A 13,065-nucleotide genomic window follows, 5' to 3' on the forward strand; every position below is an offset into this window, starting at 1 on the left:
TACTCGTATTTACTTGTCTAATAAAGCAAATGTTCAAGGAAAGCTTTTGCTTTTTCAGTAAGCTTTTGCTGTCACTGAATCTGTACTTGGAAATAAAATACAGGTATACCTCACTATCAAATCCACCTTATCTAAACTCAAGAACCAAACAGATTCAGCTAAATTTTTAAGATTCAACTGTCTGACAAAAACCATATCGATCACTATCTGAACTCTCACTTTGCTATCCAAAATTCGGAAATTACACAGATGTGGACAAACCCTGTGTCCCTAACTAGCCAGACTCTTAGTATCCAAACTCAGGATATGAATACAGTAGATTCAGATTGCAAAGAACACTTGTAAATCTAAATAATAGTTTTAATACAATTTCACATGCTTCACAAAATATATTAGGGTTACTTAACAACATGCAGGTATTCTACTAAAATCACATAAACACTGCAAAATAGATTCTGAGAAACCGTATTTCTTAGCACTCTGCTGGAGTAAATGTGGTAGTTAAGTTAATTGCCCTTCAGCTCCAAACCCACCCCCTATTATGCTCTGTTTTGTGGTGCCAGAGCTGGGACTCTGCCAACCACATTCTGTTTTGCCAGCTGGCTTCCTGTAAGGCTCTGCCAAGAGGGGGCACTAAAAATGGACTACAAGGCTAGGGGAGGAAGAAGAAACTTGTGCCTTCCTGTCTACTTTTTGGGCTTCCTAACAGCATTATCCCAGCAAGAGCGTCTTCGTCCCAACAGCAGCAGAGCCTTCCCATAGTAGCAGGTTGGATGAATCCGGCTTGCAGTTTTTCCAATACTTGGAGAACTAGCTTCATCGTGCCCCACTCAGGAACACCAGCACCAGCAGGCAAACACCCTCTCTGCACAGGCAGAGGTCTGGGTCCGAGGCCCATGAGATCCCTCTTTGGAGCTCAGATACCAGCACCGGTGATGCAATGCCTTCTCTTCAGAGGTCTGAGTTTCAGTTCTATTGGGCCCTTCCTCTAAGTTTTTCCTTTTTGCCCTGAGTCCTCAGGCTGGTAGCTGCTTCCTACAGTATCTATGGCCATGATACCTTAGAGTTTTATTTTTATCCTTTCTGTTACCTAGTTAACGGCTTTATATCTAGTTAACAATTCTTTCTATTAAATATCCTTTATTCAAATAATTGATGTGGGTTCTGCCTCTAGACAGAACTCTGACTGATACAAAGAAACGGTCTCTTGATATACAGTAACATTTTAGTAATTTGTTAAAATGCAATTCTGTGAATTCCTAATATCTGTAGGCGAATATAATTAACAAATCTACTAAAAAGATCTTCACAGTACTCTAGAACTGCACTGTCCAATACAGTAGCCACTACTTAGCACCTGAAATGTGACTAGTCCAAGCAGAGATATAAGTATAAAATATACACCAGATTTTGAAGCTTTTGTATGAAGAAAAAAATGATTACTGTTTTGGGTATATTCAGTTAAATAAAACATTACTGAAATAATTTTAAAATTATACTAGCAAGTAAGAAGAGCAAAGTGCTGGTAAGAGTAACTGCCATTAAAATTAAAAAGTATACTTAGCTATCACTCCAAAACCTTTAGCAACCATTCTTTAAAAAACTGGGAGGACTTTTTTCTAATTCACATGTAGCATGTATGTACTGGTATAAAATTCATACGTGGTATGAAGATATTTAACAATGGCCATTTTGATCTTTCCAATTTTTCTACAATGAACGTGTATTAGTTTTTAATCATAAAAAATACAGCAAGTGTATTTTAAAAAATAATCCTAACAGTACCTTCAGATTAAACAAGGCTTAAATATCACCAATAGAAAAAAAATACCTAACTTCTTTACTCTAAATATTTGGGATACAGAGAGTTTTAACTTCTTTCTGGCCTCCCTCTCCTAGCCACCAAAGTTTTAAAATACTTTACATACTTTCTTTCATTTCACTCCCTACTTTCACTTATACATTCCACTCTTACCTGTCTGCCTACAAACCCCCACCTGCCTACTCATTTTCTCATTCCCAGCCATAAGTTCAGCTCTTCTTCACTGACTCATATGCTTCCCGCCTTGAGGCTGGCCACTTTCTAGATATACAGGGAGTATACACAAGATAGGTAAGGCAAACGAGCAAGCCACACGTGTGTCTGTCAGTGGGTTTGAGTTACCTTAAGAGTTCTGGTTCTATTTCTATTTGGGTAGTGTAGTTGTAGTTGGGGAAACTTTCTGGTTTGGAGGGGATTCTATGGGAAAGTAGACTATAATTTATTGTGGTTTCCAGCAATCCAGTTTACTCCTCCAAAACAGACCTTCTTTTCTTCTCTCTCTTATCTCAAACCAATGCTGACTTCCACTTAGAAAACTCAAAGACAATAAATAGTCCTCTACACACACATCTGAGGATGGGAATTCTCTGCTTCAGAGATGGACTATATAGAATACGACAGAAATGAAAGAGGCATATAGACACTAAATAATAGGACTCAAATTCTATAAGGAGTCTATTCATTAACTGAATGCTAAATTTATAGCTATATCCATAAGAAATTTTTACTCTAGAATATGATATATAAGAATTAAAACACAGTGAGCAAATTAAGAAAGAACTCGTGATATCTCTTCTCCCTTATCATTCCTTCCAGTTTTACAATTCTATCAAACAAAAGTTAGGCATATATTACCTCTAACCCAATGTCACATACAGGCCTAACCTAAACATAAATATTCAAATGAAGGAAATTTAAAATCTCAGCCAATGACTTTAATATCTAATTGTTTCAGCATGTTCCACAACTAAAATTGCTTTAAGGAAGACCAATCCATGTAAGATCCAAGTCTGCAAAATATCCTGATGTGAATGACCATGCCCAACAGTTTTATATATGCATTAAAAAGGGTAAAATGGTTCCTCCTCTCATACTAAGTAGAAATCATTGCTAAGTCAAATTAGTCCTAGAGAATTTTTGAAAATAAAAAGATTTAATTTATTTAATGGTATTGCTTTTTCATTTCAATTTGATTGTTTAATTCTGTAAACACCACTGATTTTCACATATTAATCCTGTATCCTTCAACCTTATTTTTTTAATTGTATTTTAAATGCAGGTTTAACAGAGCAAATTAGTTTCTCGTTAAACAATTAATACACATATTGTTTTGTGACACTGGTTGCCAACCCCACAACATGTCAACACTCTGCCCTTCTCGACCTTGGGTTCCCCATTACCAACTTTCCTGTATCCTCCTGCCTTCCTGTCCTTGCCCCTGGCCTTGTTTTATGGGCCTGTCTGATCTTTGGCTGTAGGGTGAACCTCAGGAGTGACTTCAGTACTGAGTTAAAAGGGTGTCCTGGAGCCATACTCTCGGAGTCTCTCCAATCTCTGTCAAACCAGCAAGTCTGGTCTTTTTTTCGAGTTTGAATTTTGTTCTACATTTTTCTTCAGCTGTCTGGGAACCTCTAGTGTGATCCCTGTCAGAGCAATGTGTGGTGGTAGCTAGGCATCATCTAGTTGTGCTGGACTCAGTCTGGTGGAGACTGTGGCAGTTGTGGTCCATTAGTCCTTTGGACTCTTTCCCTATGTCTCTGGTTTTCTTCATTCTCCCTTGCTCCAGATGGGGTGGAAACAGTGAAGTACCTTAGATGGCCACTCACAAGCTTTTAAGATCCCAGACAGAAGTAGGATGTAGACAGACCATTTTCTTTATAAACTATGTTATGCCAATTGAGCTAGATGTTCCCCAAGACCATGATCCCCAGCCCTCAGCCCAGAGATTTATTTTTAAAAAATAAAGCAATCTCTCCATTATAATACCTCCAGTATAAAATCTATTTCCATTATAAGATGGAAGATGCATTCTCATGGAAAGAAATGCCATAATGGCATGTAGGGAAGCTTTTCCACGAAGGATTGCACTGAGTACATAAAAACTAAAAAGGCAATTTTATTGGCCATTTTTCTTTTGTAGTATTCTAGATAAACAGAATTTATCTTAAACTTAAGGATTCTCTGACCTCACATTCATGGTTCTAACAATCCTTTCTATCCTTCTCCTCTATTTCTCCCCTCCAAAGCTAGGCAATCCCAATTCTCTTCATCACTTACTCTGCTCTAGCCACACTGGCTTCTTCATTGTTCCTAGACTATTCAAGAAGCCTTCTTCCTTACCACTTCCTGGGTTCCTCTGCCTAGAATGCTCAATTTCCACATACCCAATATATGGCTCATTCCATCACTCCTTCAGGTTTTCATTCAAGTGTCACCTTTTCAGTGAACTTCTCCCTGGCTACCCTATCTAAAATAACACACACTCTCATATTTCCTATTCCCCTTCCCTACTGTGGAAACCCTGGTGATGTAGTGGTTAAGACTATGGCTGCTAACGAAAAGGTCAGCAGTTTGAATACACCAGGCGCTCACTGGAAATTCTATGGGGCAGTTCTACTCTGTCCTACAGGGTCACAATGAGTCGGAATCGACTCTACACAATGGGTTTTCTTCCCTGTTTTTCTCCATAGCTCTTATCAATGTCACTCTCTAACTTATCTGTCTTGCTTATTAATTCTTTCTTATCTTGTTTATTAGTTGTCCCTCCATCAGAATGTAAATGCCATACCTGTAGGGTTTTTGTCTGTTTCATTCACTGCTGTAGCCCAAGCATTTAGAATAGTGCATGAAAACATGGTAGGTACTCAATATGTTGAATGAATGAATGATACAGCTGGTTGCAACAGCACATGTAACTACTAGGTGCTGCCAGCAACAATGCATATTCTAGTCTGAAAGATTTCAATTAAGATTAGGTTTAGGTTATTTTTCAAACTGTGCTCTGTGGAACCTCAGCGATCTCTCAAGAACCACTGTGAGGGTAGAACGTGGAAGCCTAAGCAAGGAGAAAAGTCCCTGGTTTACCTATTTTACTCATCGGACTTCAGGTAAGATTTGATTTGTAGAGAAGATATGGAGACTTCAAAAAACATGAAACCACTGGATTGTATACACCAATTTAGTTCCTACCTTTTACATCTTACACGTTTTATTTATCATGAATGACGATAATCTAGGCATGATGTTTATACCATCCTAGAATTAAGTATTCATTTTCTAATTAAGACATGTAGAAAGCAGATTGGTTAAAAAAAAAAAAAAAAAAAGGAATGACAAAGTGTACTATTTGATGAACAAGAATATATTCATTAAATGGGAGATTAGTTACAGATCCAAATCCAATTACCAAAAAAATCTCTGTAAGCAAAAATATCTCCCCACCCCCACCAAATAGTACTACTTGACAAAACTACAATATTTTATTATGAACCTCTTGAAATTCATTGTAATATGACCTGACCAGCGTAACTTACATGTTTCAATAAAGAAAAAGAAGAGCACTCACCTTAACGAAGTTACAGATGGACAAACTTGTCCATACAAACCCATCTGGCCACAAAGACAATCTGAAAAGAAAAGAAAAGAGTTAGTTATCAGATGTTCCAAAATAAATTAAACAATAAACCACACAACAATTCCGATTACAACACTCTGAAAACAGAAACAGAAGGTTAAAAGATTTCCCATTATCTGAACACATATCCAGATGAATCAAAAATGCCATTGAGTGATAACAGGGATTACAGTGAGGAAGATAAGACACAGTCAGGAGCATAAGAGAAATAAGCACACTAAAATTGTGACATCCAAGAAGCTAAGACCTCATAAAATTTAACAAATGGTTATGCTCATGGTATAGAAACAGAGTACTCAAACTGTTTTAGTAGAATCCAAGGAATTCCAGAGAGGTGTCTAAAGGCTAACACAGAGCTGAGCATGCAAGGTCCCACCCCAACACAACTGGCCCCCTTTATCAGTTTCATATATTGGACCTCACTAAGACTTTATCTGAAGAAACATTTCCACTGCTTTAAAAAAAAAAAAGGTTTAGAACAAAAGAGCTTTGAATAAGACAGTTCTAGATACAAATTCTAGCTGTGACGCTATGCGACCTTGAAGAATTCACATAACCTCACTGAACCTCAGTTTCTTCACCTGTAAATTAGAAATAATGTTGCCTATATAACTTTATCAATCAAGGATAAGCCACAGGTTTGTTGTTAGAGTTAAAAAAATTAAACAACAAATATGAAAGTATCTATCATCACTACTACCTGGCACATGGTAGCGTGTCTATATTTTCATTAGGCAAAAGAATGATCCACAAATACCTACCAAAAAAAAAAAAATCAAACCCATTGCTGTCAAGTCAATTCTGACTTATAGCAACCCTACAGGACAAAGCAGAACTGCCCCATAGGGTTTCCAAGGAGCACCTGGTGGGTTCAAACTGCCGACTTTTTGGTTAGCAGCCACACCTCTTAACCACTATGCCACCAGGGTTTCCACAAATGCCTACAGGCAGCATAAATGAGAGAAGCTGGAATGCATTTAAGTGCACACATATGCATGCACTGTATGAATGGTAGAGACTGTGAGGAACTAAAGAGAGTATGTTCGGTCTGAAGGAATCACTGCTACTCCCAGTTCTAGCCAATAGTTGCTATGCAGGAGCACAAGCCCAGTATCAGAAGAACTTCCAATTCTCAAGAGAAACCTGAAATCCAAACTTTTATTTGAAATTTCTAGATTTTTATTTTCTAAACACTATGTGAGCCCAACATTGGATTTTGTCCCTAGTTTATACTTTTTGAGTCAGAGGCTGACTGAATTCCCTGCATCCAATTCTCCCTGCACGCACTGAAGAGAAAGACAGACATTTCTATTTCTGCCAATATGACAGGCTGGATGGCTAGATCAACCTGCCCACAGAAAGTGAGTAAAATGTTGGATAAAATATTTTTAAATCTTTATAAATGAATCAATAATCTGATAGAAAGTAAGGCACGATCTGTGGCCAAAAACTAAGTAAAATAGGGAAACGAAAGAGAGATGTACAGTACTGAAGCCATCTTTCTTTTGCCTTCAAGGCATTTTGCAAAACTATGAATCTGAGCTTACAATTCCAACGCATCTTGGGGTCTAAGGTAAAAAGGGCAAAGTCCCAGCCTTACCCAAGAGAACAGCAAGAAAAAACTGTCTCTTAACCTCAGTACTGCTCATGAAGGCATTAGGCAGGTATCGTAGCAGTGCAACAGTATGTCCCCTGATATTTCACAACCACAAGCTGACTCTCAACTTAGATTTATGGTTCAAAAAGCCTCATATCTAGAACTTAGTTTAGTGTACCCCATGGAACTTTGGCAGAAAGAAATGCAAATTCTCCCTGGGGGAACCTATCTTTGAATCTAGGCCTGGAAGAATTCTCACAGATAAGGTTCCCAAATAAATGAATTCAAAATCAAAAATCACAAAACTCAGAAGGAAACAAGTTACCACAAGCAAGAGACAGCAGGGACATCAGTTGGTAGAATGAAAAGCAAAGACTTCAGATATTGGAATTATATACTAGACACCTTTCTTGGTCTTATTTTGTGGGTGATTTCTATAAAGTTGCTGTAAGTTGGAACTGACTCAACGGCAACGGGTTGGGTTTTTTTTTTTTTTTTACTATTGATTTTGGACTGCCAAACGAACCAACAAATCAGTCTTAGAAGAAATACAACCAGAATGTTTCTGGTTTCATTCCTTCCTATTCCTTTATTACAGAAGAACACTTCCCTCTCCAACTACTAGTTTCTATGAGGAATGACTTTTCTCTAAACATTCCTGGCCTCTTAACCTACTCCTCCCCAAAGAGGTGAGTTACTTGTTTCTTGAGTGGAGATAGCCCAACGGAAGACCTGAGCACCAAGGATTTAGTCTCTTTTTCTTCCCTCTCCATCCAGGACTCAAAAGGCAGTGATCCGAATGTATCTATTCTCCCAACCCAAACATCCTCTCTGGTGGGCTGTTCCACGGTCTAGACTGAGCAGGTAGGGATAGGGATGTGTGGAGTTAGAAAGCTCATTTAGCTCTTAAGCCTAAACCACGTACTACAATACAAGCTTTATTTAAAAAACAAACAAACAAAGGTTATTCCCCCAAAAGTTAAAGAATTATCATATGATCCACCAATTCCAATTATACCCCTAAGCGTGTGTGTCCAAGAAAATGGAGAATATATGCACATATAAAAATTTGTATACAAATATTCATAGCAGGTTTGTTCACAACAGCTGGAAAGTAAAAACTCAAATGCCCACCAAATAATGAATGGATAAACAAAATGTGGTATATTCATACAATAGAGTATTATTCAGCCATAAAAAGGGAATGAAGTACTGATACATGCTACAACATAGATGAACCATGAAAACATTATGCTAAGTGAAAAAACCTAGACACAAAGGTCATATATTATATGATTCCAGTTATATGGAATGTCTAGAATAGACAAATCCACAGAGACACAAAGCAGATTAGAGGTAGCGGAGAGATAGGGGAGGGGAGAAAGGGATTAATTGCTAATGGGCTTCTTTTTAGGGTGATGAAAATGTTCTAGAATTGGACAGTGGTGGCAGTTGAACAACCTTGTGAATATATTAAAAATCACTAAATTGCACACTTTAAAATGGTACAGGAATTATATCTCAATAAAAAACATAATTTTTAAAAGGTAATATTTTGTTTCTTTATCTGATGGTTATTGTGCCTTATTTCTCAGTCAGTTCAGACTCAGCCAAGGAAAAATGATCCTATATCAAGTCTGCCAAACACCAATATCCTTGTTATTGTTAGGTGCTGTTAAGTCTGTTCCAACTCATAGCAACCCTGCCTACAACAGAACGAACCACCACTCAGTCCTGAGCCATCCTCACAATTGTTGCTATGTTTGAGCTCGTTGTTACAGCCACTGTGTCAATTCATCTCACTGAGGGTCTTCTTTTTCATTGACCCTCTGCTTTACCAAGCATAATGTCCTTCTCCAAGGATTGGTCCCTCCTGATAACATGACCAAAGTACATGAGACAAAGTCTTGCCATCCCTACTTTAAGGAGCATTCTGGCTGTGCTTCTTTCAAGTAAGATTTGCTCGTTCTTCTAGTAGTCCATGGTATATTCCATATTCTTCACCAACACCACAATTCAATGCCATCAAGTCCTCTTTGGTCTTCCTTATCCACTGTCCAGCTTTTGCATGCAAGTAAGTCAACTGAAAATGCCACGGCTTGGGTCAGGCATACCTTAGTCCTCAAAGTGACATCTTTGCTTTTTAACACTTTAAAGAGGTCTTTTGCAGCAGATCTGACCAAAGCAATACATTGTTTGATTTCTCAACTGCTGCTTCTATGGACACTGACCGTTGATACAAGAAAATGAAACCCTTGACCGCTTTGGTATTTTCTTCATTTATCATGTTGTTGCTTACTGGTCCAGTTGTAAGGATTTTCTTTATGTTGAGGTGTAATCCATACTGAAGGCTGTAGCCTTTGATCTTCATCAATAAGTGCTTCAAGTCCTCTGCTTTCAGCAAGTACCAACACCTTAGGACTCCCAATTAGTTACCATTTACTACCAGTTCTAGCCCTTAAATATCTTTCTAATCTGCTCTAGCCAATGACTGAGTTCCAGTTTTCTCCATTTCTCATCTAGATTACTGTGCCTAAATGGTGTCCTGAACTCTAGACTTGCTGACTGAATGAACAAATATATGCCAATCTTCTTTTCCCCACCCAGGCAACAGACCAGCAACATGAAAATCTCATAAAAGAAGGCCAAGGTTCACAGTGAGGTCAGGAAAATCTCAAAGTGTCTTCCAAATTACAAACTCACATCTCTGGAGCCAGCTATATTTGAACAATTATATTCAATTACAACCATAATTTGTATGGTTTAAGTTGGTGCCAAACAACACCTTACTAACCAGCAGTCTCTAAAACCTTTGAAAACCGACACGCAACAAAGTTTGTGTTAAATAACAGAACCAGGATATGGGTAGTAAAAGCCAGTTATTCACTAATGGGTGTGCTCTAATGCAAGCTAATTACTGTATTGTATCCCATAACCAACAGAAGAATTGGAACTCCTTTTACTATAAGTAGTACTCAAGTGTATATTAAATTGAATTACAAACTATTCTCATTTGGGAAACAAATGTTACAATAAACTTTAAGAATTATGTAATAATGAATTATTGGGGGTAGGAAAAAATGGAACTAAGGATTTTTTGAAAAAGCTCCCAAATAACTCATGAGCCCTTCTCCCCTCTCCCACCACACAGAGATCATAGAGATATCGTCCGGTATAGTTTACAAAGAACTTATGACATTCAGGACCCTGAATCTGAAGACCTAGATTGAAATCCCAACTCTGACAGTTACTGTGGGATCTTAGGAATAGTGTTAACTTCTCTGAGGCTTAATTTCCTCCTCTATAAGAAAGGATATTCATGCCTTAGTTACTGTGACAGTAGCTTGGATGAAAGCACCAGCATAACACCAGGCAAAAGAATTAAAAGTTTGTTGAAAACAAATGTACAGCACTAGAGGTCAAGAGGTTATTACTTCTTTTTTAGGTCTGAATTCAGCACTATCTTTCAAAGGACTTGCAAGTATAAAACTTACTACCATCTATGAAGGAATAACCTCTTTGATTATAGCTACTTGACTGAGCATTGTGAGTTGTTATACCATTAGTCACAGGTAATTATTAAAGTAGTCCATAGAAATAACCTCTGTCCTAATCAGCCTGAGTGGGAGAAATCTGCCAGAGGAAGGCATAAAGGGAAAAGGATCCTGCAGAGTGAGCAGGAATCAGCGGTTCATGCCAGCTCCACTAGCTAACCCTGAAGGCAATGGTATAGCTTAAGCTAAGAAGATAGATCTTGGAGTCATCTGCTTTCAGAAACTGGTTAAAATCATGTGAGGATGATCACTTCACCACGGGAGTATTATAATGAGAAGAAAGGCCAAAAGTTACCTCTGGAGGACTATGACAGATAATGAAGAGGAACGGGTTAAAAAAAACTGAGCCCTGGTGGCACAGTAGTTAAATGCTCAGCCGCTAACCAAAAGGTCAGTGGTTCGAACCCATCAGCTGCTCCACCAGAGAAAGACTTGTCAGTCTGCTCCTGTAAGGACTACAAACCAAAAAAAACCAAACCCAGTGCCGTCAAGTCAATTCCGACTCATAACAACCCTATATATATATACTACACAGCCCTGGAAATCCTAAGGGGCAAGTTCTATTCTGTCCTATAGGGTCATTATGAGTCAGAATCAACTCAACAGCAACTGGTTTAATGAGTTTTGGTTAAAAGGAAAAAAAAAAAAAAACTGGAGAAAGAACTGTCCTGGAGATAGCAGCAAATGATTCAAGGAGGGGGAGGAAAAGCAACTGTGTTAAACGATTCAGAATGGGCATAAACTGAGACGAGAATATTGGCTTTTAATAGGACAATTAACAATACTATAGAGGGTAGGGTTTGTGGAATAGAGTAAAAATTAGATTGCAAGGAGGCTAAGCATCAGGAATGAGAGGGATATAAAAATTTAGCCACAAATTGAATAAAATGAAAGTAACTGGAAAGCGCCATGAGGTCACAAATCAGAGCGGAAAGGGACAGATCAAGAATTGAGGAAAGGCAAGGGTATGTTAGAGCTTCCATTACACTCTGTCTCCATTACCCTGTTTTATTCTTCAAAGTTCTTATCATCACCTGACACTATTTTTGTTTACTGTTTCTCCCCACTAGAGAGCAAGTTCTATGAGAGCAGGAACTTTTATCTGTTTCACTCTGTTATATCATCCAAAGCCTGGAACATAATCAGCACTCATATTTGCTCAATAAATGAACAGACCAGATTCCTCAAGAGTTAGAAAATGAGGGTAACTTAAAAGAGCAATAACTAAGTACTGATTCAAAACTCCTCAGATCGTTAATATAATCTTTGTACCCACCACTTCTCTACCTCCAAGCAAAGTAGCTTCTAACTGCAATTAGAAGTTATATATCCAGAATATATGAAGAACTCTTACAATACGATAATAAAAAGACAAATAATCCCATTTAAAAATGGGCAAAGGATTTAAATAAGCATTTCCCCAAAGAAGATCTATAAATGACCAATAAGCACATGAAAAGATGTTATTAGTCACTAGGGAAATGCAAATCAAAACCACAATGAGACACCACTTCACACCCACTAAGATGGCTATAATAATAAAAAAAAAAAAAAAAAAAAGACAATAACAAGTGTTGCAAGGATGTGGAGAAATTCAAACTCACGCATTGCTAGTGAAAATATAAAATACTGCAGCCACTTTTCAAAACGTAGTTTCTCAAAAAGTTAAATATAAAGTTACCACATAACTTAGCAATTACACTCCTAGGTTAGTTATATACCCAAGAAATGAAAACACACATCCACGCAAAAACCTGTACAAGAATGTTCACTGCAGCACTATTCATAATAGCCAAAAATGGAACCAACCCAAGTGTCCACCAACTGATGAATGGGTAGACAAAATGCTGCATATCCATACAACACAAGCAACAATCTGGACAACCCTTGAAAACATTATGCTAAGTAAAAGAAGCCAGTCACAAAAGGCTGTATGATTCCATTTATATGATATGTCAAAAACAGGCAAATTTACAGAGACAGAAAGTAGATTAATAGTTGCTTAGGGCTGGGGAAGAAAAAATAAAAGGGGGATAGGGATGGGCTGGTAATGAGTTTGGGGTTTCTTTTAGGGGAGGGAAAAATGTTCTAAAATTAAGATTGTGGTGATAGTTGCACAACCAAGTGAGTATAGTAAAAAGCATCAAACTTTAAATTTTAAATGGGTGAATTGTATGGAATGTGAAGCATATCTAAATAAAAATTTGTCAAATTAGAACCATCATACACAAATGTTCTTGTTCTGACATGTTTCTACTTCTTCCTTCACTAGTGCCACAGGATTTAACCCCCTTCACTCCCAAAGCCAGAACAGGAAGAGGAAAGTAAAATAATGACTCCATCAGAAAGCAACTCTACTACAGAAACTATGTTCAGATCTACAGCTCCTTGAACCATTAGTGGTTCGGGAAAGTTTATTTTCTGGTGGGCTCCACTATTCCCAAACCATAGTGTCTAT

The 13,065-nt window shown here is 37.8% G+C and overlaps 1 protein-coding gene across 4 annotated transcripts in view; it reads right to left on the reverse strand.

Moving 5' to 3' along the window:
* Window positions 1-13,065, reverse strand: part of FOXJ3 (forkhead box J3) — a 165,310-nt gene that overhangs the window by 119,350 nt on the left and 32,895 nt on the right. For all 4 annotated transcript variants that reach the window (XM_064281813.1, XM_064281814.1, XM_064281815.1 and 1 more), the window contains exon 2: window positions 5,388-5,448. In XM_064281813.1, the coding sequence (XP_064137883.1) occupies window positions 5,388-5,431 (44 nt within the window). In that variant the 5' untranslated portion in view covers window positions 5,432-5,448. The remainder of the gene's footprint in view (window positions 1-5,387; window positions 5,449-13,065) is intronic.

The sequence above is a fragment of the Loxodonta africana genome, chromosome 3 (genome assembly GCF_030014295.1).
Source record: "Loxodonta africana isolate mLoxAfr1 chromosome 3, mLoxAfr1.hap2, whole genome shotgun sequence".
In the NCBI taxonomy this organism is placed as follows: Eukaryota; Metazoa; Chordata; class Mammalia; order Proboscidea; family Elephantidae; genus Loxodonta; species Loxodonta africana.